The sequence below is a fragment of the Periophthalmus magnuspinnatus genome, chromosome 17 (assembly GCF_009829125.3).
Source record: "Periophthalmus magnuspinnatus isolate fPerMag1 chromosome 17, fPerMag1.2.pri, whole genome shotgun sequence".
NCBI lineage: Eukaryota > Metazoa > Chordata > Actinopteri > Gobiiformes > Gobiidae > Periophthalmus > Periophthalmus magnuspinnatus.
This window is the reverse complement of record NC_047142.1, coordinates 7,573,551-7,597,240: the sequence shown is the minus strand read 5'-3', so window position 1 is coordinate 7,597,240 and position 23,690 is coordinate 7,573,551. Positions and strand designations below refer to the sequence as shown.

Genomic DNA, 23,690 nt, shown 5'->3' with positions numbered 1-23,690 from the left:
GTTCAATTTACACCCACATGCTATTAAATAAAGAAATGATTTTTTTAAGCTATTGCAGTTTTTGTCACTAAATTTGCAGCTCATTAGACTAAACCTATTCTTAATTTAACAACACAATGCTGTAAAACTACTATACACAGTTTTAAGGCAATGGCATGGGGAAAAATATAGTACTTGTGCTTTCAAGAAGTAATTACAGGCTATAGACAGAGTAGCTTTTAAAAAGTTCAATCAAAAATAAAAATAAAACTCTCTGACAAGTATCTTGGTTCGTGACTAAGTATAAAAAAGTTGCCTATCCAAATGGACTCACCATCAGCTGAGAAACCGCGTCTTTCGGTTGTTTTTATTATAAGGTTAAAGCAGCAGTGAAGCAGACGAATTACTCAACAAACTTCAAAGTCAGTGCGACTCATCTCTTGTGACCAACGGCAACTTACGACTTCCTCGCAACTTTGACAAAGTTTTTATCCCGAAGAAATTGGTGTAAAACTTCCATGAGGCGGATTCGGGTTCAGCACCACGGACAGCTCCACGGCTCTTGAGCTCCTCGGCTCTTGAGCTCCACGACTCTTCAGCTCGTCGGCTCTTGAGCTCCACGGCTCTTGAGCTCCACGGCTCTTGAGCTCCACGGCTCTTCAGCTCGTCGGCTCTTGAGCTTCTCGACTCTTCAGCTCCTCGGCTCTTCAGCTCCTCGACTCTTCCGGGCTCGTTCCTTGTGGTCCTGGTGACACGCGGCTGCAGACCTGCTCCACGGGGCTTTAATAAGTTCCTCTGTGGGCCCGCCCTCGTGCCTCTTGCCCTTCACGCGATTCTGTCCGCGCCTAGACGCAGCACGTAATCTGCGTTTGGATGAGTGTAGGGCCCAGAGCCGGTCGTGGCGGGTGCGTTATGTAAGAAGACTTGGTGGGGCAGGGACATGGAGGGCCCCTGTAGCTAAAGTGACACAGCTGGAGCCAAGTAAACAAAGATGTAGCTTATCAAACAGCAACTCAATGCAGTACAAATGAAAACTACTATATAACTATAATACATTTAAAAATATATATAATTCAACTAATATAAATAATACTTTTGCCTCTATTTAAACTCTTCATGTAAAGTTCATTAGTGTAAACTTTACACTTGAATTCTCCACATGGCTCTGTCAAGACAATATATTTTGAAGTGCGATATATTTCTGAAGTAAATATAGACGATAAACGATAATATTGAAACTAATTCATGCCACTGACACAAAAATTCAAAAGCTGGTTTAAACTTCAAAACTATTCTAAATCTACAATTTAGTAAAAAAAAAACAAAAAAAAACGTGAGCTGCAATAAATAAACAGCAAAAACACTTTTGTACTTAGTTTGCTTCTGTAATGAGTCATAGAATTTATTAATTTAACCTTTTATGATTGAAATGTTCATATCAAATCATATTGCCAAAAATAACCTAACATTTTCCGCTAGTGCAAAGAAAAAACATGATATACACACGATAAATATTGACTCAAAAAAAAAAAAAGCTTTCATAGACTGAACAATGTAGAATTCGATGTAGTAATTAGCATGACAGGCCCATCTCCACATTAGGACTATGTTGTTTCAAAAGCCAGTGCTGATCTGAATCTCTGCATATGCATATTCACACAAAAAAGGTGTCTTACCCATGGGAATAACTACATGTTACTTGTGGTTATAAAATGAAGCGAAGTAAAATGAACTTGTTGAAGTTGATTTGATGCCTGTAATGATTAAGTGCCCTTTTTAATGGACATACTCATCATGCTAAAGACAGATAAAACATTGAACAGATACTGAGAAGTCAGATGAATGTAGGTCATAAACAATTTGTTATTTGTTTATATGGATTCATTCTCCCATTACATTATTTACCCCCATTCAGGTTTGCATAATTTAAACGTTGTTACATCATCCGTTTAAAAAATAATAATACACAATGAAAAACTCTTGACCTACCGTGCCCTCTCACCTCACTGACTGACTGGTGTGTGTATGTAAAAGCCCAATTAAAAGCTCACAGATCTAGGTCCTTCTCTCCCAGGCCTGTCCCCTGCCTGTGGCCCACGGGATGTCCCTGTAGCTTTAATTAATAATCCACAGTGTTCTAACGGAAAATATTATCCCCTCATGCAGAGCAGAGTGATCCTGTTGGCCTCTAATTGATACACAGAAGTCTGAGGGTAATGAGACTGAGATGCTTCACGGGCATAATTGGAGCAGGTAATCAGGGGAGGCACAGCCGATCCTGGGGCAGGTGTGAGTCAACAGAGCTGATGGTGATGGTTCCTCTCCGGACAATGACATAACGAGTCATTAACAACCCCCAATGGTTTCTGACGGACACCTTTCAAAGGACAGCAGCTATAAGAAAAACTAAAAATACACTGTATATAAGAAAAGCTATAGTACATAAAACTGCATTGTGTTTAGTTATGTAATATAGTCAAGCTGAGTTTATACATAATGTTCCTTTATAAACATGTGAAAAAGGCCAGGATAAAAAGAACTTAAAATGCCTGCAGATCTAAAGGCTGACTATTGTGTTTGTGCAGCCAGCCTCACACTGTGTGGCCCACAGAAATGCACTTATGTATCTGATTAACACAATGTTACACTGTAAAAGATGCAGTGACCATTTTGTTTGTCACTTGTATTGTTTTTGAATAATGCAATGGAGTGTCTATTATTTCCACAAAACAATCAAGTTCCTCCCCAAACTAGGAAACCTGTGAGTGTTTTTAGAAGAGAGGGTCAACATTATTTAGGGTCAACTTGATTTAAAACAGATGGTGTGCAATTTATTCTTGTATTGTCTTATTTCTGTGATATATACATAATTGTACAGTTAGATTACGGTGAGGGAATTAAAGGAGGGAGTGACTTGCTGTATGTGTTAGTATGGTGGGGGATAGTTAGTATTAGGACAACCACAGCCATTCATCACTGCAGACAGGAGTGGGATGAGGTCCCCTTTGTACTGGGTCGTAAGGGTGTGAACAGGCACGTGTTATTTAAAGCCTGATCCATCGTCTTTATACAGCCAAATCCATAGGTTTATCAAGCAGCTTCAATGCTCCATCGGCATCTATCAAGATGTGCCAGATTTGAAATGAGAAAATCAAAAGGACTACACACACAAAGCATTGTGGGTAGAAGGTTAATTTTCAACTGTAAGTACCAACATATGACACACAGAAGCTGCTGAATGGGAGAAACAGAACAAATCATATTCTGGCTTTTATTGTAGGCACAGACAAGAAACATTATTCTCTTTGTATAGTAAAGATCGATGCATTTGGATGGGGCAAGCTTTAGGCATTAAAAGTGTTGATGCACCACTTAGTCAGTATGAAATTTATCTACCTACCTTTGTTATGAATAAATAATACCCTTACTTACCCTTTTAAGTAAACACAGCATTAATAGATCTATTTTTGGGAGTCAATTTTTCATTTTCATCTGATTGGCCTCAAGGCTACATATGCCAATAATGGGAACAAAAAGTGAGAAGTAAGTACTGACATGGATGTTTGTGATTCAATCTAGAGTTCCTTCAGACATAATATGCAGACAGATTATAAGTAGTAAACATGGAACAATAATCTGTTGCTTCAACATTATGTTCAGCGTTTTGTCAAAATGTCCACACACATTTATATATTTAAAAACCTTATTTTATAGCACGGAATTTAACTTACATACAGTATACAGTAAAAGAATGTGAATTTGTTCATTCAAATTGGAATTCTTATAAATAACATTACCTTCAAGGCATTCATAGTCCATGTGTAGTCACATAATTTAACCAACTGACAAAGCAACATGAATTTACATGTTTCTAAATGAACACACATAACATGGTCCCAGTCAACAAAGAAGCAGACTTTGTATCGGACGCATGCATATTATATAAATGGATTTTCTGATTACTGTTTTACTACAGAGCAAAGCAGTAATATGTATATTTAGGGTGCATTCACACGTCCTGGTTTGAGTCCAGTTTTAATCCCGACTAATTAGTGCCATCATGTCCTGGTTTCATCCAGGTCTAGCCTGAGTTAAGTTACGGGATCCAGTGTAATCATATTTTTATGAGGTGTTTATGTGTGTGTGTGTGTGTGAATGCATCCCTAATCTCTCTATTGTTGTAATAGTAAATCTGTTTATTTATAATCCTCCACTGTTTTTTTTTTGTTTTTTTTTTACAACATATTTACAGACTTCAGTTAACCAGTACATCTTTGATTATGAAGTATGGAGATGATTTGGTCACTTACTTTTTTCAATGCACATCTATGAGTATTCACATGTGAAAACTGTTTTGTGGTGGTCTATGTAGGTTTTCATGGCATGTTGTTACATTTCTCATCTTGTTTCAGTTGGCTTGTCAATGTCTATGATGCACCTGGTCGTCCTAAAGGATCTGCTCTGTGCTGGAGGCAGAAATGTCCAAAAGTCTCCAGGCTGCACTGGGGTTCAGCTCCTCCTGGTCCCGACACAACGCCCAAACATACATCATCCGCATCACCTTGTCCTGTTCAGGGGCATAGAGGCAGAGTGTCAGATCTCTGAGGACATGTCCTTCCAGGGGAAATGGGTGATTCCCATTCACATTTGGGTCCCCAGACTTCTAAAAAGGTCCAAACTAAACTGCTGTGCTATGCTTACTTTTCTTTATCAACCATAAAATGATATTGTTATTTATAGGACAGTAGTTTCTCAGGTAGGAGAAGGATGTTTGGCAGTGTATCCAATGGTAAAATCGGGGTTGCTAAGAGGCTTTAAAATGGGTTTATAGCTTCTACAATGGAAAATGATTAGAAGGCACAAACAATGCGACACAGGCCAGTATGGTTTGTGCTGGATGAAACTGCATGCATCAGAAAGCATAAAACTATATGCAACCTTATGTTTCTGTTAACAGTGTACAATAATGTGTATAAAATTTTGCCATAACAAATTAAAGGTTGTGTATAAAAACTCATTATGCAGCCATTTACTTCCTGATCCTGATCATATCACGTTGCTTGTATTTTTGCAGAGCTTATGGCTGACTCACCGGATCTCCCTCCACAATGTCTCCTTTGGGGCTGCGGATAACCATGACGACCTGAGCCTGGAAGGTGATAATCAGCACTGGGCCTTGGTCCATCATCTTCCCCATAGCCAGCTGCAGCACAAACAAAACACTCATGTAAGTGTCCTTGCTTTTCTGTAACATTGTGTAATCATAATGTACTTACATCTATGTTGTCAATGTCCAAGACTTTGGACTGGAACAAGAGACCCAGTGCTCGGGCCTGCTGGATTGGATGGGCCAACTGACTGTAAGTCTAATAACAAGAATCAACAACTATAAGTTAAGAGAGGCTCAAGGAACTTGTAACAAATAAGGCCCTTAAAATTAGTGTCAGTAGTAATATGTAAATAGAGTAAACACTTACAGCTTCATAGCACCAGTCTTTTAACACATCCAGTTCTCCTCGGATCATAGCCTGCACAAGTGCACAAGAAAGTTGTTGTAGATAAACAATTTATTGTAAGTAATATGTTTGAAAAACGAGTATCTTGGGTGTTGGGTGTCTTTGGTGTTTTTACCTCGAGAATGTTGGGAATAATGTCTTTCTCACATTGTTTGAGAAAAGTGTCTTTGTCAAAAGAGGGATCAGCTTTCACAATCTCTGTCAACACCTCTGACATTTCTGTCTTTGAGAAAAGACCACCTGGATAATGACAGATAATATGTTATGAACAGAATTGTAAACCAGAACCTCTGAGTAAAATTAGAGAGTTTCTTTACCAAGAAAGCCTGTCACCCTGTCTGTCACTGCTCTGGATGCTCGGATGACCACATTATCACTTTCATCATATTTCATCTTCATCTCAAAAAATCCTGAGAGGGAAAGAAAAGTAATCATGCCACAGATCAAGTGGAAACAGAACTACATAGTGCCACCTACTGGTGTGATAATACAAGAACAGTTATCATTATTTCCGTTCTTATATTACCAGATCATAAGCATGATTCATGTCTGCTTACTGTTGAAAACAACATTGTTGTCCTTAAAGTCCCTCCACTGCTGATACCATTTGGAGTCCTTGTGTAAGACAACACCCATTGCCTCCCTAAACACAAAAGTAATCATAATCAGTAACTAGATAGACATACCACCACTGTAATACTCTTTATGTAATGAGTTACTTACTCATTGGCTTCATAGACTCTTGAGTCAAAGTCGGCATCTTTAGAAGAGAACTCTGTTCTCTTTCTCAGTTGGGGTGGTGCTCTGTAAGGACCAGCATCACCTACATCTATCTCCTTCTTCACCGCTTCTACCCCCTACAAAAAATATACATGTGGTAAATAGAAGACCCTATGTGTTTAGAATAATACTAACTGCCTTAATGTTTTTAAACCTCTGACCTGTGAGATTGCCTTAAATGCACCAGACTTGCCGAGTTTCTCTCCTCCTTTAGACACAGACTCTGCAGAGTGAATAGCTGTGCGAGCTGCTCCCTCAACTCCCTCCTTTATCTTCTTTCCCAAATCAGTACGAGTCACCTCCTCCAAACCCTACAACCACAACAAACAGGCCTACAATTTGTTTCTGTCATAAAAAAAATATGTAGAGTTAAGATATGTGATTCTGACCTCCTTCACTGTCTCTGACAGAGAGCCTAGTGTCTTCTTAAACACTTCTGATGTCTTCACCGTCTCAGCTTCTATTGATTTCTGTTAAAATAATAACAAATAATAAATTTTTTTTAAATATAATAAAACATTAAGGCAAAGTTATGTCTGTAACATAATACTTGCATATTTCTTGCGAGCCTGTTGAAGGGCGTCTGACTCCTCAAGTCTTTTGGCCTCTTCTCTGAACTTCTTAATGTTCTCTTTCATCTCTTGATTCTTGCTGAACTCCTGCCGTAGGTTATCCACAAATTCACCAAGAAAACCTTTGCGTCCAGATGAATACCGCACCTGCAAAAGAAACAGAGAGGTGAGTATACTAATCCTATAATATCAACTTAAATATAACTATACAATGAAGAAAATCTATTGTTTGAATATACAGTGCACAATAAAGTTTGCAGTACCTGCACAGATGAGACAGGGCTCCTTTGTAGCCTATAGACATCTTTGTGGCAAACCAAGGACACCAGGGGCCGTGAGCATAGGGTCAGTGCCCGTCTGCTGACCAGCTGCAGGGCGAGAATAACAATACTAAGGTTATTTAGGGGCCGGCGGACACTAAGGACCTACAACTAGGGCTAAAGCATACAATCTCCCACCAGAACTGTCAACAGGCAGCTTTCTTTGCACACTCAGAATACATAGGTAGGTGAAGTAGTGGCCACGTGATATTATTCAAGTAACGCTACAACCACTAATAAATAAATAAATGTATATTTATCAATTGTCAGTTAGTCTGATGCAATTGAATACAGAAGAGGGCATATGTAGTAGAAAATAAAACAACAACCGCCAATTCCATATATTGAAAAAGGTAATCCATCTTATTAAGATACTGAAAACTGGGTAACAAAAAAAAACAACAAAAAAAAAAGGGCAGGGAATGAATGAATTCATAAATTACCTCGTAACACCGACACACGGAGGCCGCCATCTTGATCTTGAAGTGCTAGGAGACGCACGTGGTTTCCCCTGCGTCAGCTGACCTTTGTTTGGACCAATCATAACAGAGCAGCTGGGCGGGAGGCGGAGTCAGCTGTCACAGCTGCTTTAAAGGGACACGAACATCCCCGACAAAAGCCTGGCAAAAACAACTAAATAATAATGTTTTATCAAACAAATTCTACAATAAAGACGCAATTTGTATTAAATATTTGGTGTAAGTGTAGCCTATGTATTTGGCATTTTGTTGCAATTAATCGGTTTTTTTATATTATAGCTAGTGAATTGATACAAAACACCAAATTCAAGTCATTGTTTTATAATATGATATTTAGATTTTGAAAACGAGAGTGTGTAACATTTTCACAAACAACAATGTGTATAATCATGGCAGCAGTTCGTGCAAATAACTCCGGTTCAGCATAAGTCAGAGTATGCGTCAAACTTCACTTAAAAATAAAAAAAAGAGTTCCTCTCCTTCTCCTGTTGCTGCATTTAGTACGTTTCTATAGGTCTAAAATTGTCTTCAGGTGCACTATGAAAAGTAAAATCAATCAATGTTATGTAGGCTATTTGTTAAAACACACACTAATAAAATATCAATGATCGTGATAGTTTCCTCGGAGTCTGAGCTGAACGTACACACTGCTGGTATGCCAGTACAGCGCGCCCTCTGGCGAAAACTATGCGCACTACAGGGACTCCTCCCCTCCCTCTGCAGACTTCAGCTCCTTTTCTGCGGCCAGTTCGCCCTGACAGCAGCCGACTCTGGCGCACACTCTCATTCCAAATCTTTATCTATCTTTATTATATCTTACAGCAAACACCATCTCACGCTCGTTTCAACGCAGCCTTTTCCGGGGACCAGCGTAGCAGCCTCGTGTAGAATGGGGAACCGAGACGATGAATACGATTTCTTGTTCAAAGGTAAAAGATGACTGCATTCCCACTCGACAGCGACAAAGCTATCATGATAAAAGCCTGTATCAGATTTTGTGGCTCTCGTTAGCTTCATATGAACATTTAAAATGACAATTCTGTTGTTTTTATCACCACTGACAGGCAGTTGGTCTATTACAACACAATACTCTCATTGTAACATCACATCGCCTCAAGCTATATTTATACGATGCAACACCCAATCCATGCACTGCCTTTGTATTAAACTTTTATCAAGTCACAGTGCAGTAATTGGCTACAGTAAAGCTAGTGTTATTTATGGGATGGTTTTTCATTTGTGACCCATTTCACCTTATCCCAGGCCTGTATGCGCCTGTACCTAGTATTGATCCACAGACATCCTCCTATGAAGATGCTCAGGGAAGATGCTTGTTATGCAGCAAAAAGTCCTAGTGAATTTAACTTGTGGTGTGCCCCTGTGGGTTTACCTAATATATAGAGTATAATTGGCCTATATTTATGTTTGGATCTAGAATGGCTCCCTTTGATCGTAATCCTGTGGCACATTAACATCCTGGGCCTGCACAAGCTAAAAGGCCATTTTGATGTAACAAAGTCTCCTCTGTGGTATGAATAGGGCATCTGCTGGAGCCGAGGAGCCCCCACACCGAGCATGATACACCCCCCAATTTGATTCTCCTCTCCTGGGTTATACCCGATCCATCACCCAAACCCAAGCTTGAACAGGAAGGGCAAGGCGCTGTGAAACTGTCGATTCAGGTTTTGATGAGGCTGTTATCAGCTTCCTGCAGCCTGAGGGGAGCACTGTGTTGGACAGGGACAAAGTTGGGCTCAATTTCCTTAGTAGAGCAAACAACGGTGCTCCACCTCCGCTGTGTTGTGAACAACAGACACTTCAGGATGGACACCACACACAAACAAGCAGACAAACTAATCTCATTTCACTATGGTGTTGCAATCATTTCTATGGGATATTACTCATGGTACTTTGGCGTTTCAGATTATTACAGCGATGTGCCTGCTTCCTCTGTGGTGGATAGTTTTCACACAATTGCACACTGTTTCTCTCAGATTAATTTTAGCGTTCTCATTTTCAATATAAATGCTGTAACTATGCATTAATATAGTTCAGATTCCTATGGTCCCTGAAACACATTTTTTCTCACATACGTATATTGTTTATATGTTTTAAGAACTATACTGTAAGTTATGATCTGACATGTGACAGTAGATAATTGCGTTCTCCGGTTTATATTGATGTGGTCCATAAAAACACTGACTCCTGAGCAAAGTCCAACAAGTCATCTGGTTATTTTTCAGAATGTAGGTAATATTCAACATTTCTGATTTGCTTATCATATATACCAAAAAAATAATTCTAACTTTAAGAGGGTAGTCTGTCCACAGATCTGACCTGTTAGTTGATCTGGGGGAGCCACTTGCTTGTCTCCATAAGAATAGATTTTAAGCCATAGTGGAACATTCCAGACAAAGCAATAACATCTCCATGGCCAGGTGTTAGGGCCTCCACCATAAGTTACATAGTGTACCTTTAAAATATTAAATAATTGTATATCTACTGTATAGTTATTTAATATTAGGCCGTAGTTTCCATCATCTCCTTATGTATTTGTACCAATGCCATGTTTTCCCTTTTTCTTCCCTTGTTGTCACAGTCGTGTTGATCGGAGACTCGGGTGTGGGCAAGAGTAACCTTCTGTCACGATTCACAAGGAATGAGTTTAACCTAGAGAGTAAGAGCACCATTGGGGTGGAGTTTGCCACGCGCAGCATCCAGGTCGACGGAAAGACAATAAAGGCTCAGATCTGGGATACAGCGGGACAGGAGCGCTACAGAGCCATCACCTCAGCGTGAGTCCACGTTTGGTACAGTCAGTGAACTAACTGTATTTAGGGTGTGATTGGTGCTTCTGTGGCAAATTCAATGTAAGGCTGTAGGGTTAGGGTTGGGTTGGGGTTAGGCCTTTAGACATTTAGTCGATTAATCAGTTGACGGTGTCATAGCCGATCAAAATATGTATTAGTCAGCAAATCATTTTATTTTGATTATAAGGATTTATTTATATGAGACAACAGCAGAAAGGAGAAGTGAAGTAAGCAAGATGCTGAAGAGTTGGTATTTTTTGGTATTTATACGTAAAAAGGCAGAATAAAGTCATGACTCACACATTTAATCTCTCTTTATATAAATACATTGTTTCCTAGTATTTATCTTACATAAATAGTAGTTTTTGCATGAAATCCCGGGGAGGAGCAGTCTTGTGAGTGCAGTTTGGGGTTTGAGAGCTTTTGTCACACCCCATTTTTAGTCGACTAATCATAGTTTATAAGAATTTATTTAGTAATTCAACAACACGTGGGTGTAGGGATTGCTCCAATCAATTACAAAAATGGTGTAAAACGTCTGTCTGGAGCAAAGCCATTTCAAATTCCTTTAAAACCCCAATCACAAAAGATAACTCTTCCTCCCGAAGAGATACTCTTTTTACAGTACAAAATAATAATTGTTTCAAATAATTCTGATTATTATATACGTAATTAAGCAGCCCGATTGTTTGGGGCATTCCTGACAAAAGCTTGGTTCTGGAAAGGTTACCCCAGTGGCATTGAAGGATGTTTCAGATGCAGAGAACAAATTTTGCATGGATTTTATATTACCTGATAATGAACTGTAATTTACTAATGACAATAAGCTTAATGTTTGTCTTAATTGGAGGAACACTTCCTGTGGTCGCTTCTTTTGTCAAATCTTTTTGTTTGTTTGTCTTTTTGTCTTTGTCTCTAAGAGACTGTAGTAGGAGGCTTTGGTTATTATCACTCTATAAACACTGCCTTGGCTTTTTGTCTCCTCAGATACTACAGAGGGGCTGTGGGAGCACTCTTAGTGTATGACATTGCCAAACACTTAACTTATGAGAATGTGGAGCGTTGGCTAAAAGAGCTGAGGGACCACGCGGACAACAACATAGTGATCATGTTGGTGGGAAACAAGAGCGACCTGCGCCACCTCAGAGCTGTGCCCACAGACGAGGCCCGAGCCTTCGCAGGTGATCTCTCTCATATAGACTTATTCTGTGTGACCACCTGAGATCAGACTCAGCCAGGCTGTTCAAACTGTCCTGTTGTATTCACAGAAAAGAACAATCTGTCATTCATTGAAACTTCAGCTTTGGACTCAACAAATGTCGAAGAGGCCTTCAAAAATATCCTTACAGGTGGGTTTTTTCTATGGGGCCAGGCCAATGTGTAAATTAAATGCATATATTAAACCTACAAATAAAAGTCCTTCATAATAAATACAACATAAAAAGAACAATTTGTTCCTTTAACTGCATTATATGGGGTTTAAAGCCATTATGTTACCCAATGTTCCACAGGGTGTATTATCTAATCAATATTTGTTTACCATTGTTTGATAGCTGAAGGACAACTCATGTTAAAGCATAGGACGTTAGTAAAACTGAACTTGAGAAACTTCCTCTCTGAAGAGGAAGTGTATTTTGTTTAGACTCACCTGTAAAACAAATGGCTATTATAAGCAGTTTCTTTTCAAAGAAATTTAAATTCATTTCTGAGGACATTGCATAACTGTAATAATACACATGCTAAAACCAGTTTTTTCCTTGTTCCAGAAATATATCGGATTGTATCGCAGAAACAGATTGCAGAGCGGTCCGCCCATGATGAGTCTCCAGGGAATAATGTGGTAGACATCAGTGTGCCACCGACCACAGACGGCCAAAGGGGGAGCAAGCTGCAGTGCTGTCAGAACCTGTAACCCTGCACGTGTCACCGTCACCTGGGTCGATTATTAGTTGAAATCTAGTGTGCTGGTCTGCTTCCATCTGCTTGGAGTGCAATATTGTGTTAGTCTGCACTTTTTAATAAGCAAGATCAGTTCCTTTCAGTCACAAATGTTCAGTCCTCTGAGCTCTATGAAATGATTTCAAATCATAATATGACCCAGGTTTGCAACACTGTAGTGCAAAGTCAGGACTGATGGTATTGTTCAAAAGCTACACGTTACTTTTGATTGTGGAGCAGACGGCTGAGGCCTTTTCTCTGCTTCAGGCCTCAGGGTAACCCCGCTTGTTTCTCTTCATACCAGCAGTCCTGTTTTGGGCTTCCTCATCCTTGTCAAGTCATCATCTCAAAAGTGGTTTTGATGCTGCTGATGCTTTCTTTTTGTGTAAAGTATATTTTTTGTTTTGATAGCTTGTCTGCTCACATACATTATATTAATGCCATGGAAATAAATTTTACAATACTGTGATGTTGTGTTCTTTAAAACCACAAATAGCCCGGGGTATCACTTTGTCCCTATTTCAAGAAGCAGGTTCAACCTAAACTCAGTTTTTGGTTTAACAGAGTTAACCCAAATTCTGAGTCAGTCACCACGGTAACTCTGTGAACCAAGGTCCAGAGCTTTTTTTTTTTTTTTTCTCAAACCCAAAGTTTAACCATGGTCTGCTCCTGAAAGAAAAGTTCTGGATAAACACCTACTTATTAATTACTGTACCCCGAAACCTGTTTTCTCAAAGGCCAAGTGGCAACAGTGGCTGCAGTTACATACACATTCTACTTCTACTCCTGTGTTAATACTTTAATAGTATTAAGCCTTAAATTTATATTATCAGACTTTTTAATGACCATGGTCCCTCTGATTACTCAGATTAGTTTTTGTGGTTTGCAGGTAATTTAAATAATGTGAAAGGTCTTAAAGATTTGGTGTGCATGTAAACAGTCATTGAATCAGCCCAACAGGAATAGGGTAACTCTGGGCTATGATTACAGGTCTGGGTGCTCACTGGTGGTGTAGTGGTTTAAGGCATTGCACATTGGTGTGTTACCATTGCAGTCCACGACCATTTGCAGAATGTCTCTACCCTGTCTTTCCCCATTTTATGCTACAGCTGTCCTGTCCAAGTCAATCTTAAAAAACAGGGACAGACAGGAAATGGGATCTATGGTCCATATCTCTTAATTAACAGGCAGTGTAAACATAACCACTCAGTGTGAATCCAGAAGTCCCTCATGTTTATTGCACAATAACCCAACTTTCCAAGGGATGCAGCAGGAAGACTACAACAACACAAATTACTTTGTTTAGTGTGTGCTGCATACATTGATTGACATCTCAAATCAGTGAAGATTGCCAAGCTTTGGCACATTTTACACTTGCACCTCGAGTACCAGCCTACTCTGGTACTGATCAGTTTTATGTAGGACAAAACTTGTCATCTTCTCCTCTGAACACTGTTTTTTCCCTTATTTTAAATCTCATCTCCCATGACAGGATGTAACACTACTAGTCATAGCTAGGCAGCTCAAAGAATGAATGGTGCATTTACAAGTGGAGCAGGGTTGTTGTAATGCGCTTTTACAATTGTCATAGAAACTGCCCCCAGTTTAACTGTAAAGAAATGTCCGGACCTTCAACACTATTTCTTTATGCACCATGGCCTGCCCGTTTAACGGACAGTTTTAAACCTTATGCTACAATCTAACCCCATGTGCGAAATGTTTCAACTACTATGAGGTTTTCATAATAACAAGCCTTTAACCATAAAATTTAAAGGATTCAGATAACCAGGTTTTCAAACACCAGAACAGTGCCAGTAATGTTATTAATACCATCCACTGGGTTACTGAATGCCCATTTAACACCAGCTAAATACATTGTGCAGGGCATGGGGTTATAGGTAGTGAGTAATGTTTCATATTATATTGTAGTAGCATGCTGCATCAGTAATAACCTGCTACATTAGCTTGTGTCTTAGTATCTCATAGGTTTGTGTTGGACATGATGTCAGGCTGGTAAGTCAATGCACATGGAGCAGCTCAAATGGCAGCTCTAGCTGTCCGTTGAGTGTCATCAAACTTTGACTCTGCAATGAGTTCTTTCCAAGACACTTCAGTGGTCTCCCAATACTGTTTTATCATACATCAAGTGCTTCCATAAAAGAAAAAGAAAGGTCTGTCCCTCTCCAAATGGTCCAGGTGAAGTGCAAAAGTTTATTCATAAGTTTTAGAGAGTGCTTCAGTGGGCGTCTTTAGCTCCGCACTCATACGATGGTCTCGTCAGTCATTTTCTTGGTCGACTTGGTCGGCATGGAGCGCTGGGTGGTGTGGCCTCCTTTCATGTCAGGCATGAGCAGACGCACCTTCTGATTGGTCCTCCTCCACTCCGAGTACAACTGACAGTGATACCGAAAGGACACCTGAGAGTGAGAAGAAACAGAAACGAGGTGACAAGAGAATAAGACAAGCAGGAAACACAATATTTGTCACTGTGAAGTGTCCAGTCTGTTCTATATTAACTACTGCCTATGGCCTAGCCCTACCTGACATACACACTCGCTGCAGTTTATCCCATGTTATTGTTACAATTCAGAATGAAAAGAGCTATCTGGATCATTGTATCATTGTCAGCCAGAAGGGTTAGAATGAACTACGTCAGAATGATTGTTTAAGGTTATTATCCAGGTACTAAAACTGAATAACTTCCATTAATGGCACATGAAACATTTGGCAAAGACAAACATGCCTCTATTATAAATATTCATGGTCAGAATGAAAGTGGTGAGAATGACAAAAGGAAAGGCAAAGGTTCCCATTTCAGTAAAAGTTCAGGTAAATCCATGGTTGGAAGGTTGTTATTGGTATGAACTGGAGAAGAGGCAAAACACTATGGAACAGTACAGATGACAAGGATATTTATAATTCAATCGCTGCACTAACTGGTAGAGAGGAAGAGTTTTTCTATGTTGACGATAGAATGCTTTTAAATTACCAGTGTCCAGAGGATATAAATGGTGAAGAGAGCGATGGTGAGTGCGATGAGACCCACAGCCTCCAGTCTGCTCTTGAGCTGGAGGTGGTCCTGAGCTCCTCTCAGACACAGCCAGCCCGAGATGGCAGCGAGCGGTGTGATGAGCAAGAAACATGCCATGTCACAGAGCAGAGTACGCTTTTCACTGCGGGGACCTGGGTCCTTCAGCCACTGAACAAGACAAATGAGCTTTATTTATATATTCATACATATTTATACTGTCTTCATTATTACATTCTGTATTTAGTAAACAGTACAACATTCAATACAATAATATTTTGTTTACCTGTGTGAGAGGCTGTGGTCGCCGCTCAATGGTGAACTCAGTGTGGCAGAGTTCACAGTAGCTGGTGTTGGAGGACGACAGCCACTTCTCCAGGCAGCTCTTGTGCACTTTACCCAGAGTCCCGGTGCAGTCACAGGGAGACAACAACGTCTCCCCTCCAGCCCCCTCGTGACAGATCCGGCACATGCCCACATCACTGGAGGATTACAAAAGGTGTAGAGTGAAAAATAAATATGCCCCCATTTGTAACATTATCTACAAGTTTTATGCAAGCATAGTTTCCATGCCACCCTAAGAATGCCCAATCTTATATGATCTTGGAATCTAAGCAGAGTTGGGCTTGGTTGGTGCTTAGATTGGAAACTGCTAGGAATACTAGTTGTGGCCTAGTGCATACTGCTTTTGTGTTCATAGTCAAGGCACTTCACCCATCTACCCTAGTATGAATGTGATGTGTGAGTAAGTGATTGGCTGGTTGCGGTCAGATGTCTAGGGCAAAAATTGGCAGCCCTGCTTCTGTCAATCTACCACAGGTACTACGGCATGAATGAGTAGTGCACAACAATGTAAAGTGACTTGAAAAAAGTTATATAAGATGTGACCAAATTATCTTACTCTTTCTAAAGGAATTAAAAAATATACTTCATCATAATTCCTTGGCAGAAAGACTAAGAATGTGCAGGCCAGTCCTTCTCCAGATCTCACGTCACAATCTTGATCTTAAGAATCTACACTAATACTTACAACAATACAACAGCTATATTTACCAACCAATACATATGACATTAAAGTGTACTGTACCTTAACCTTAATATTTGGTGTGTGTAAATAAACTTTGGAGTCTTACAGAACCTACCTTTGCAAACTGACAGCCTTGACAACAGTGGAGAGTGGGCGTCCATCTTTAGCTGTAACTTTGGCAACATACTGGGCCTGTGTAGTTGAGTCGGACTCCTCTGACTCTTTGGAGGTCTCTGATTCAGCACTGCCAGAGTAATCGCACAGGGATCCAGGCAGGTGACAGCAGCCTGAGGAGGACATGGCTCTGTTCACAGAGACAAGGAACAGGCGATTGTGGACCACTCCAGAGGAAAGTTGATGCTTGAGAATACTTCACACCTCCTCTGCCTATAGGACATCAAAGCACATCAACATGGTCACAATTTGGGTTGTTATAACAGTTAGTGATTTACACACTAAACAGAACATGGGTTTGAATCACATTAAACCGGATATTGTTTTCACACAATAGGTTATATGAAGGCGAAATATACTATCGTATAGTTTACTCTCACAATACTAGGAAACTGTAAGTAATAAATGACCACGGTAAAATGTATGTAACAGGATGTTAAACGGTTCCCTTAACGACCAAATAAGCACTAGTCTCATCGAAAAAAAACACAAAATCAAACTATCGTTAGGTTAACTTTAAGCATTTATAAACAGCAACACACTTGCATTGTTGTGGTTGTAGTACAGAGAGCTGAGGTATCAGTTATAGCACACGACTGGTTGTAAATGCAACAACCGATGCGATGTGTATTCCACTGGACACCGTCAAAGCAGACCCGGAGAAAGGCCACGGAACGTTAGTCCTTTAACTGTAATTCAAAAGTGTCTACTCCAATATTAACTATTGTCCAAAGGTATAGCTGCCGCACACGGGCTGGCATAAATACACATATTGACAAACAGGCGAAAGCCTGAATCCACTCACCCACGGCCTCTCTTTTTCTGGCTCGGCCTTGGCCTTGGCCTGTGTTATCCAGACGCTGCCTGCCTCACTACCTACACAGCCCGAGCAAAGAAAAGGACGTCAACATCTAGCCCAAAACCATCCACATGACTGTTCACTGGAGAGCGCCACTCGTACTGTGTCCTCCCCATGACCTCCGGGCTTCTCCTGCAGCTGCTGTTGTTTAGAAAAGCGAAAGGGACGGACAGTCCTGCAGGATTACCACAGACAGCTAACGAGGCTAAGTGGCTAGCAAGGGCCAACCTACCTCAGCAGCATCTCAGCTGTGTGCCCTGGTCACGTGACACGCTGTCGTACTGTAAGCAGACAGGCCACACGGGCTTCACAAAAGCTCCATCTGCGTTTACAGCAGCTCAGATTTATAGTATAGAGAGAATTATGAATTTCAGAAGGCTATATGTGTGGATGTCACCACAAACAACTATCTGGACTGACTTGGCCATAGGCCTAGTTCCAAAACATGACTTGGTTCAGCCATAAGTGTGGATGAGAGAGATATATGTGCCAGAACAGGACAGAATGTCACTACACTGCTGCGGTGTAATATTTGGACGTTTTTCTGTGGCATTTTAATTTTTACCACAAGGGGGGAGTAGATGTTCTGTGTTGGACGGTGAGAGGAGATACATTTAAAGTCATTGATTGATGAAGTCTCCATTTTGTAAAAAAAAAAAAAAAAAAAAAAAAAAAAAAAAATTAAACAAAATCATTTTTTGAAAGAAAAAAAAAAGAACAACAAAAATAAATTGAAAAAATCATTAAATAAAAATTTTAAATTATGTAAACAAGACAAGTGCTATAATCCTCTCCCTGTGACCCTCCTAATATAGCCTTAGCCTATATAATTTCTTGTGTTTATAAAATTCAGTGATAATTCAACCTCTTTGTATGCTAAATACAGCTTATATAAACATTGATTTTTGACCATTAGTCAAACAATTTCTATTTTAGTCCCATTCTGTCAACTCTGTCCTGTCCTTTTGCTCCCTTTGAACCCAAACATTGATAAGAGTCCACTCACTAAGCGAGTGGTCTGAACCCAAGGAATCAACACACCTTAGTCATGTGTGTTTAGTCTAGATGCATACAGGCCGTCCAAAGTTCTTCAAGAGTCAAACTGATCTGGACTTTAACACGTGCATTTGACACACACTTATTGTAGGCTATAGTTTAAAAGACATAGGCCTATTGGAAGTCTACAAGTATTTTCATCCATCCATTTGATCATTAGGATTGGATTGGCTTGAAAATGATTGTTTTGCTATTCATCCAGATTTTTAATCCCAGAATAAGGCAGACAATTTAATTGGTCTATGGAAAATAATAAAGAGTCACCTATTTCATATATTTACTATATGGTTTATCTAATCAGAAACATTCAACTCCTTTCTTCTTCTAAACTGTACTATATTTGACTACTCCTGTACCATGTGATTCTTTAAAAGGCATATATTGTGCTATTGACTGATCTATGTTATAATGTTGTTCCTCATCACAAACATACCTGGAGATTTGTTTTGTTTCATTCAAACATGTTTAACACACAAACCCTACATATTTAGGCTGAGTTCTTCTCTCAAATGGAAAACACCCTGTTCCACCTTGTGATGTCATGTGGAAGTACAGAAAGTGTTGTACTGTGTTTTTAAACTCCATTCACATTCACTGGAATCGTCTGGATTATTTCAGCTTTGGCACTTCTGATCTCTACTGAACTAAAGGTAAAAGGTAGCTGTTAACTTGAAAACTATCACTACACGACAAACTACCACAACAGAGCATTTTGAGCTTTGGGGATGTTCACAGTCAGAAGGATCATCCATTCATACATGTGTGAATGAAACAAAACACATATGTTTTTGATGAGGTAACATTATTACATGGCTTAAAGCTCACAAGAATAAATTTTGCATAATATAGGACCATTAAACTTCAAAGTAATCACATTTTCTCACTTTCTGAATCCTATGAGACTTGGTTAGAAGAACAGCTTTTATTGCAGTTTTTTCACAGTTGCTGCATCAATAGATTCCTTGATTAAAGCATCACAATCAATGTACCTGTCACCAACATAACAGACCCTCTTCTTCTATTGTTCAGCCTATGGGAGGCTGTGAGTTAATAACAGACAGATATAACAAACCACAGTTAAGTAAACTTTAAAAAAAATGTAATAATTCTGCAATTCAATCATGAGAAAGTTGAAAAAAGTATTTTTGCCAATTAAGAGCAGTCTACTTATCTGCTAATAGACTACAATTAAACCTGTGCTCTCTGTCACAAGACTGGCTTGTAACTGGGAACATTATGCTGCATGCTCAAGTCACCCGCATGACCTCTAACTCAACTCATACTACACAGTTGGCTGCTTCCACTTACAAAACAGCATGGATTCATTCAGTGTCTTTATTCAATTTAACAGTTCCCTGCCTGGATAAACCTAGAGCTAGGCTATGTCTTTTAAAATTTTATCTTTATGGTTTGCCCTATTTCTGGAGGAGCCGTGCCATTTCCAACTTGCGGTGTTTGTTTAATATATAGGCCAAAAGGGTTCAGTAGAGTTCACTGTGACTGTTCATGTCAAGGCAAGTCTGGCCATTCTCATATAAGACTGAAGGCTGAGACTGGGGTGTTTACTCTGAAAAGTGGGTCTAAATAAAATAGAGTAGACCACCATGTTCAAAAAAATCTTGAAAGACAAGCATTATACTGAACAGGGCTGCCCCTCCACAGATCTACCTCTATCTTGGCCTAGTGACATCACGTGCTTATCTCCACTAACATAGCTAAGTTCAATGCCATGGAGATAAGAAGGTGAATCTTGGTGGACCCTCCAACAGAAGTTGGAAGAACAGTTAGTTTTATTTTGTTATTTTGTTTATTTGATTGGGACAGTGCATGCTAATGTACAGACATGATATAATATGAATGTAAACACCTGGATCATAGACAAAGGCTCATTTCTCCCAGTTGCCCCAAGTTACATGGGCTAGTAGTGCACCTTTAAAGATGTTCCATTCTGATGTAGCTGTGGCCTTTCTTTCTAACCCAAGAGACTCAACCTCTAAAAAGACAGATGATTCCATGATTTTCAAAACAACTCAACGTTTATCCCCTATAAAATGTAACTTGCCCAATAATAAACTAGCCTGTGTATACATAGACTGTACGCCCTGTGTATCTATCTGTTGAAAATTACATTTTTATGGTGTCCTTGTTGTTAATAGGTTTGCAATAGTGACTAAAGGAGAGCGGCCATGCAGTCAAACCATGAGTCAAACACTAACAATAACCTGCAGATCGTTTCATTGATGTGCATGTGCACCCTGCATGATCAGGGAGGGAGCTCGTGACGTCACGGAGGCTGCAGCCAATAGCAGCTCCTCTGTGCAGCCTGTAGCTTTACAGTAGATTCTCTGTCCCGTCGTCTGTTTCGCTGCGGACAGGAAAGCAGGGGGGCAAATCAAGTCAGTGTCGTAGATGCTCAATAAAACCGTGAGTCCGAGTGTGAGCAGAGGTTTGTTCCTCATCGAGCGAGTAGCCGATTGGTCCTGCCCTCTTTCCCAGCACCTCTCTCTGTAGCGCTGTCTGGAGGTCGCAGGCTGAGGGCCGAGGCTGAAGCATCATCGCCCACGACTGCTACTCCGCCGAACTTAACCCCGCACCGCGCATCTTATTCTCTCAAAGCCAAAAGCAGAAAGAAATTAGAGAATCCCAGAAGCCTCGCTTTTGCATCCGTGCAGTGCTCTGCCTGGCGGCGAAGCATGATCTATAATGAGCCAAAAGGACACGCTGGTTCATTTATTTGCTGGAGGGTAAGTCGATCTGTTAAACGAGTGGAAGCTTGAGCTTGACTCGAGGTCTCATTTTTGAATCACAAAATTAAAACTGTCCCGCACTGCTACTCTTGAGGGGTCTTTAGGTAACACTAATACTCTTGATGTTTCTTTAGCTAACAGTAATACTCATCTTTAGCTAACATTAATACTCATCTTTAGCTAACAGCAATACTCATCTTTAGCTAACAGTAATACTCATCTTTAGCTAACAGTAATACTCATCTTTAGCTAACAGTAATACTCATCTTTAGCTAACAGTAATACTCATCTTTAGCTAACAGTAATACTCTTCTGGAGCTAACGTTCCCGTTACCTGGAGACGGTCGTGTCTTTCCCGCTGCAGTGTCGAGACTCGATGCTGCAGCTCACAGATACTCACAAAACACTGTTAGGCTAAAATATACTCTTCCCTATGAAAAATGTCCACTAATATACGATCAACTGATATGAACGACTATAAATATGTTTATTTTCATGTGGTGTCTGGCTTGTGTTTTAGTAGACCTACATTCTGGGGCAAGATTTATTAGAGGTAGCGAGATGTTACGCATTGTAACTAAGCTATCATACGCCTTGGATAACCATAGGTCCATGAGGCTCACCCATCATACATTTCATGCCACCACTACAAAAAGTCGGCTTTTATATAAACGCCCAAACTCGCTAGCACAGAGTATCTCATCCACTCGCCCACATTGAAAGCCCTTTGTCCCTTTTCCTTGTTCAAATTTCCTCATTGGTGTCAGTGACATAGATAACTAATCTAATCAAACCACTCTTTTACTATCTTGCACTCACGGAATTTTGAGACAAATCTTTACTTTACAAAATAAAAACCATATGCCGTACAATAGACACATGTAGTACATAGAGCAGCACACTGAACATAGTTGGAAAGTAGGGCAAGGGTCACACTGCTCATGTATGTGGGTCGCTCTTCTGAAAGGTAAATATAGCCAGTGTTAAACTGAAGGAGTCTGCAGCTTGACGATATTGTCATTGATTTTGTCTATTAAACCAACTACTCTGCTTTTCATTTGAGACAACTGAAGGATTACAAAGTTATCTTTAAAGTAAAAAAAAAATAAAAATGCCTGTTTGCCAATTCAAGGATCATATTACTATTTTGTTGCCTTTGCTTGTATTTCTTACCAGTAGGACACCAACAACTAACTGGATGAAGAGAGACTAAACTAAATACTCTAATAATTATCATCTCAGGACTATACACACTTACTGGAAAAAGACGTTTTGTTGCCAATCAAAAATAATCAAATAATCAAAAAAATAAGCATTATCTGTACTCTGCACTATATCTGTATATGTTCTATAAAACGTTTCTCTGTTATATCTTTATCTTAATGCATATGATCACTCAAATCTTTTGGCAAGCCACTCTATTCTTACTGGTTTTGTTTTACAAAAAAAAATGTAACTTTTATAGATGCGGTGGAACGGTGGGCGCTATTCTGACCTGTCCATTGGAGGTGGTGAAGACTAGACTGCAGTCCTCCTCTATCACTCTATACGTCTCTGAAGTCCAACTCAGCACTGTTAATGGAGCCAGTGTGGCCCGCATGGCCCCTCCTGGGCCCATGCATTGTCTCAAGTAAGAGTTTAAACAACTGTTGCAAAAGCACATTGATCTAAATTATATTATTGAGGAAAATCCAACCTATTTGTGTTTAAAGGAAAATATAATACACAATTATTTTGGACTATAAAAAATGTATTTACTTGTATTTCATCTCCACACAGAATATGTAAATGCAACACAGTTCATTCTTAGAGTGTATATAGGACACAGGCTAGATAAACCAGACATGCTCTACGTCTAAGTAAACAACCGGTGGCTGAAATAGTACACCACAAATATTTGATACAGAGCTGTGGAAGAGGGAAGATGGCAACAGAGGGGCATGACCTGCTATCTAACTCAAGGAGGTCAAATAAACCAACTTGTTCTTTCTTATTGTCTATTTCCTTACCAGTCTTACCAGTTGTTCGTTTTTCTGGTAGATTTAGCCTACCGGTACTTCATGCTTGTTTTAGTAGTCGACTAGTCAGCAATTCGTTTTTCAGAGTAGTCAACTAGTCTTTAAACTTAATGTGTTTTAGAGTTTCTATAGTCCAGATAATGATTGTAAAGATCAATGATTAGGATTATTTTATATAAACGAGTAGTCACAATTGGTCAATTAATCTCATTCCTCAATTTTTATTGGCAATTTCATTCATTTGATAAATTGTTATTGATGGTAACCAAATAAAACGTCCAATACGCAAACAGTATAAAAATAAAAATAGACCTATTGGACACAAGGCCTACAGAGAAGGTTTGTTAGTATAGGTTACAATTAGTTTTAACCAGAGGGTCTTGCCAT

At 39.7% G+C, this 23,690-nt stretch overlaps 4 protein-coding genes across 4 annotated transcripts in view; 2 read left to right on the top strand and 2 right to left on the bottom strand.

The window, feature by feature from the left end:
- The window catches only part of slc25a36a (solute carrier family 25 member 36a), a 44,040-nt gene that overhangs the window by 15,234 nt on the left and 5,116 nt on the right, over nt 1–23,690 (top strand). The window contains exons 2-3 of the mRNA XM_033982490.2: nt 21,184–21,282; nt 22,751–22,915. Of these exons, the coding sequence (XP_033838381.1) occupies nt 21,242–21,282; nt 22,751–22,915 (206 nt within the window). The 5' untranslated portion in view covers nt 21,184–21,241. The remainder of the gene's footprint in view (nt 1–21,183; nt 21,283–22,750; nt 22,916–23,690) is intronic.
- Nucleotides 3,221–7,688, bottom strand: LOC117385673 (mitochondrial import inner membrane translocase subunit TIM44-like). Its single transcript, XM_033982977.2, has 13 exons — nt 7,611–7,688; nt 7,111–7,215; nt 6,830–6,994; nt 6,665–6,745; nt 6,437–6,586; nt 6,219–6,352; nt 6,053–6,138; nt 5,813–5,905; nt 5,611–5,735; nt 5,457–5,507; nt 5,256–5,345; nt 5,072–5,182; nt 3,221–4,546 (listed from the first exon to the last, which is right to left on the bottom strand). The coding sequence occupies exons 1-13, from the start codon at nt 7,638–7,640 to the stop codon at nt 4,427–4,429; spliced, it is 1,341 nt and encodes a 446-aa protein (XP_033838868.1). The 5' UTR covers nt 7,641–7,688; the 3' UTR covers nt 3,221–4,426.
- Nucleotides 8,355–12,860, top strand: LOC117385226 (ras-related protein Rab-11B). Its single transcript, XM_033982496.2, has 5 exons — nt 8,355–8,575; nt 10,246–10,441; nt 11,444–11,637; nt 11,725–11,805; nt 12,223–12,860. Exons 1-5 carry the CDS (start codon nt 8,536–8,538, stop codon nt 12,366–12,368), a joined length of 657 nt encoding a protein of 218 aa, XP_033838387.1. The 5' UTR covers nt 8,355–8,535; the 3' UTR covers nt 12,369–12,860.
- Nucleotides 13,611–17,740, bottom strand: marchf2 (membrane-associated ring finger (C3HC4) 2). Its single transcript, XM_033982494.2, has 5 exons — nt 17,429–17,740; nt 16,565–16,836; nt 15,709–15,904; nt 15,384–15,593; nt 13,611–14,811 (listed from the first exon to the last, which is right to left on the bottom strand). Exons 2-5 carry the CDS (start codon nt 16,747–16,749, stop codon nt 14,656–14,658), a joined length of 747 nt encoding a protein of 248 aa, XP_033838385.1. The 5' UTR covers nt 16,750–16,836; nt 17,429–17,740; the 3' UTR covers nt 13,611–14,655.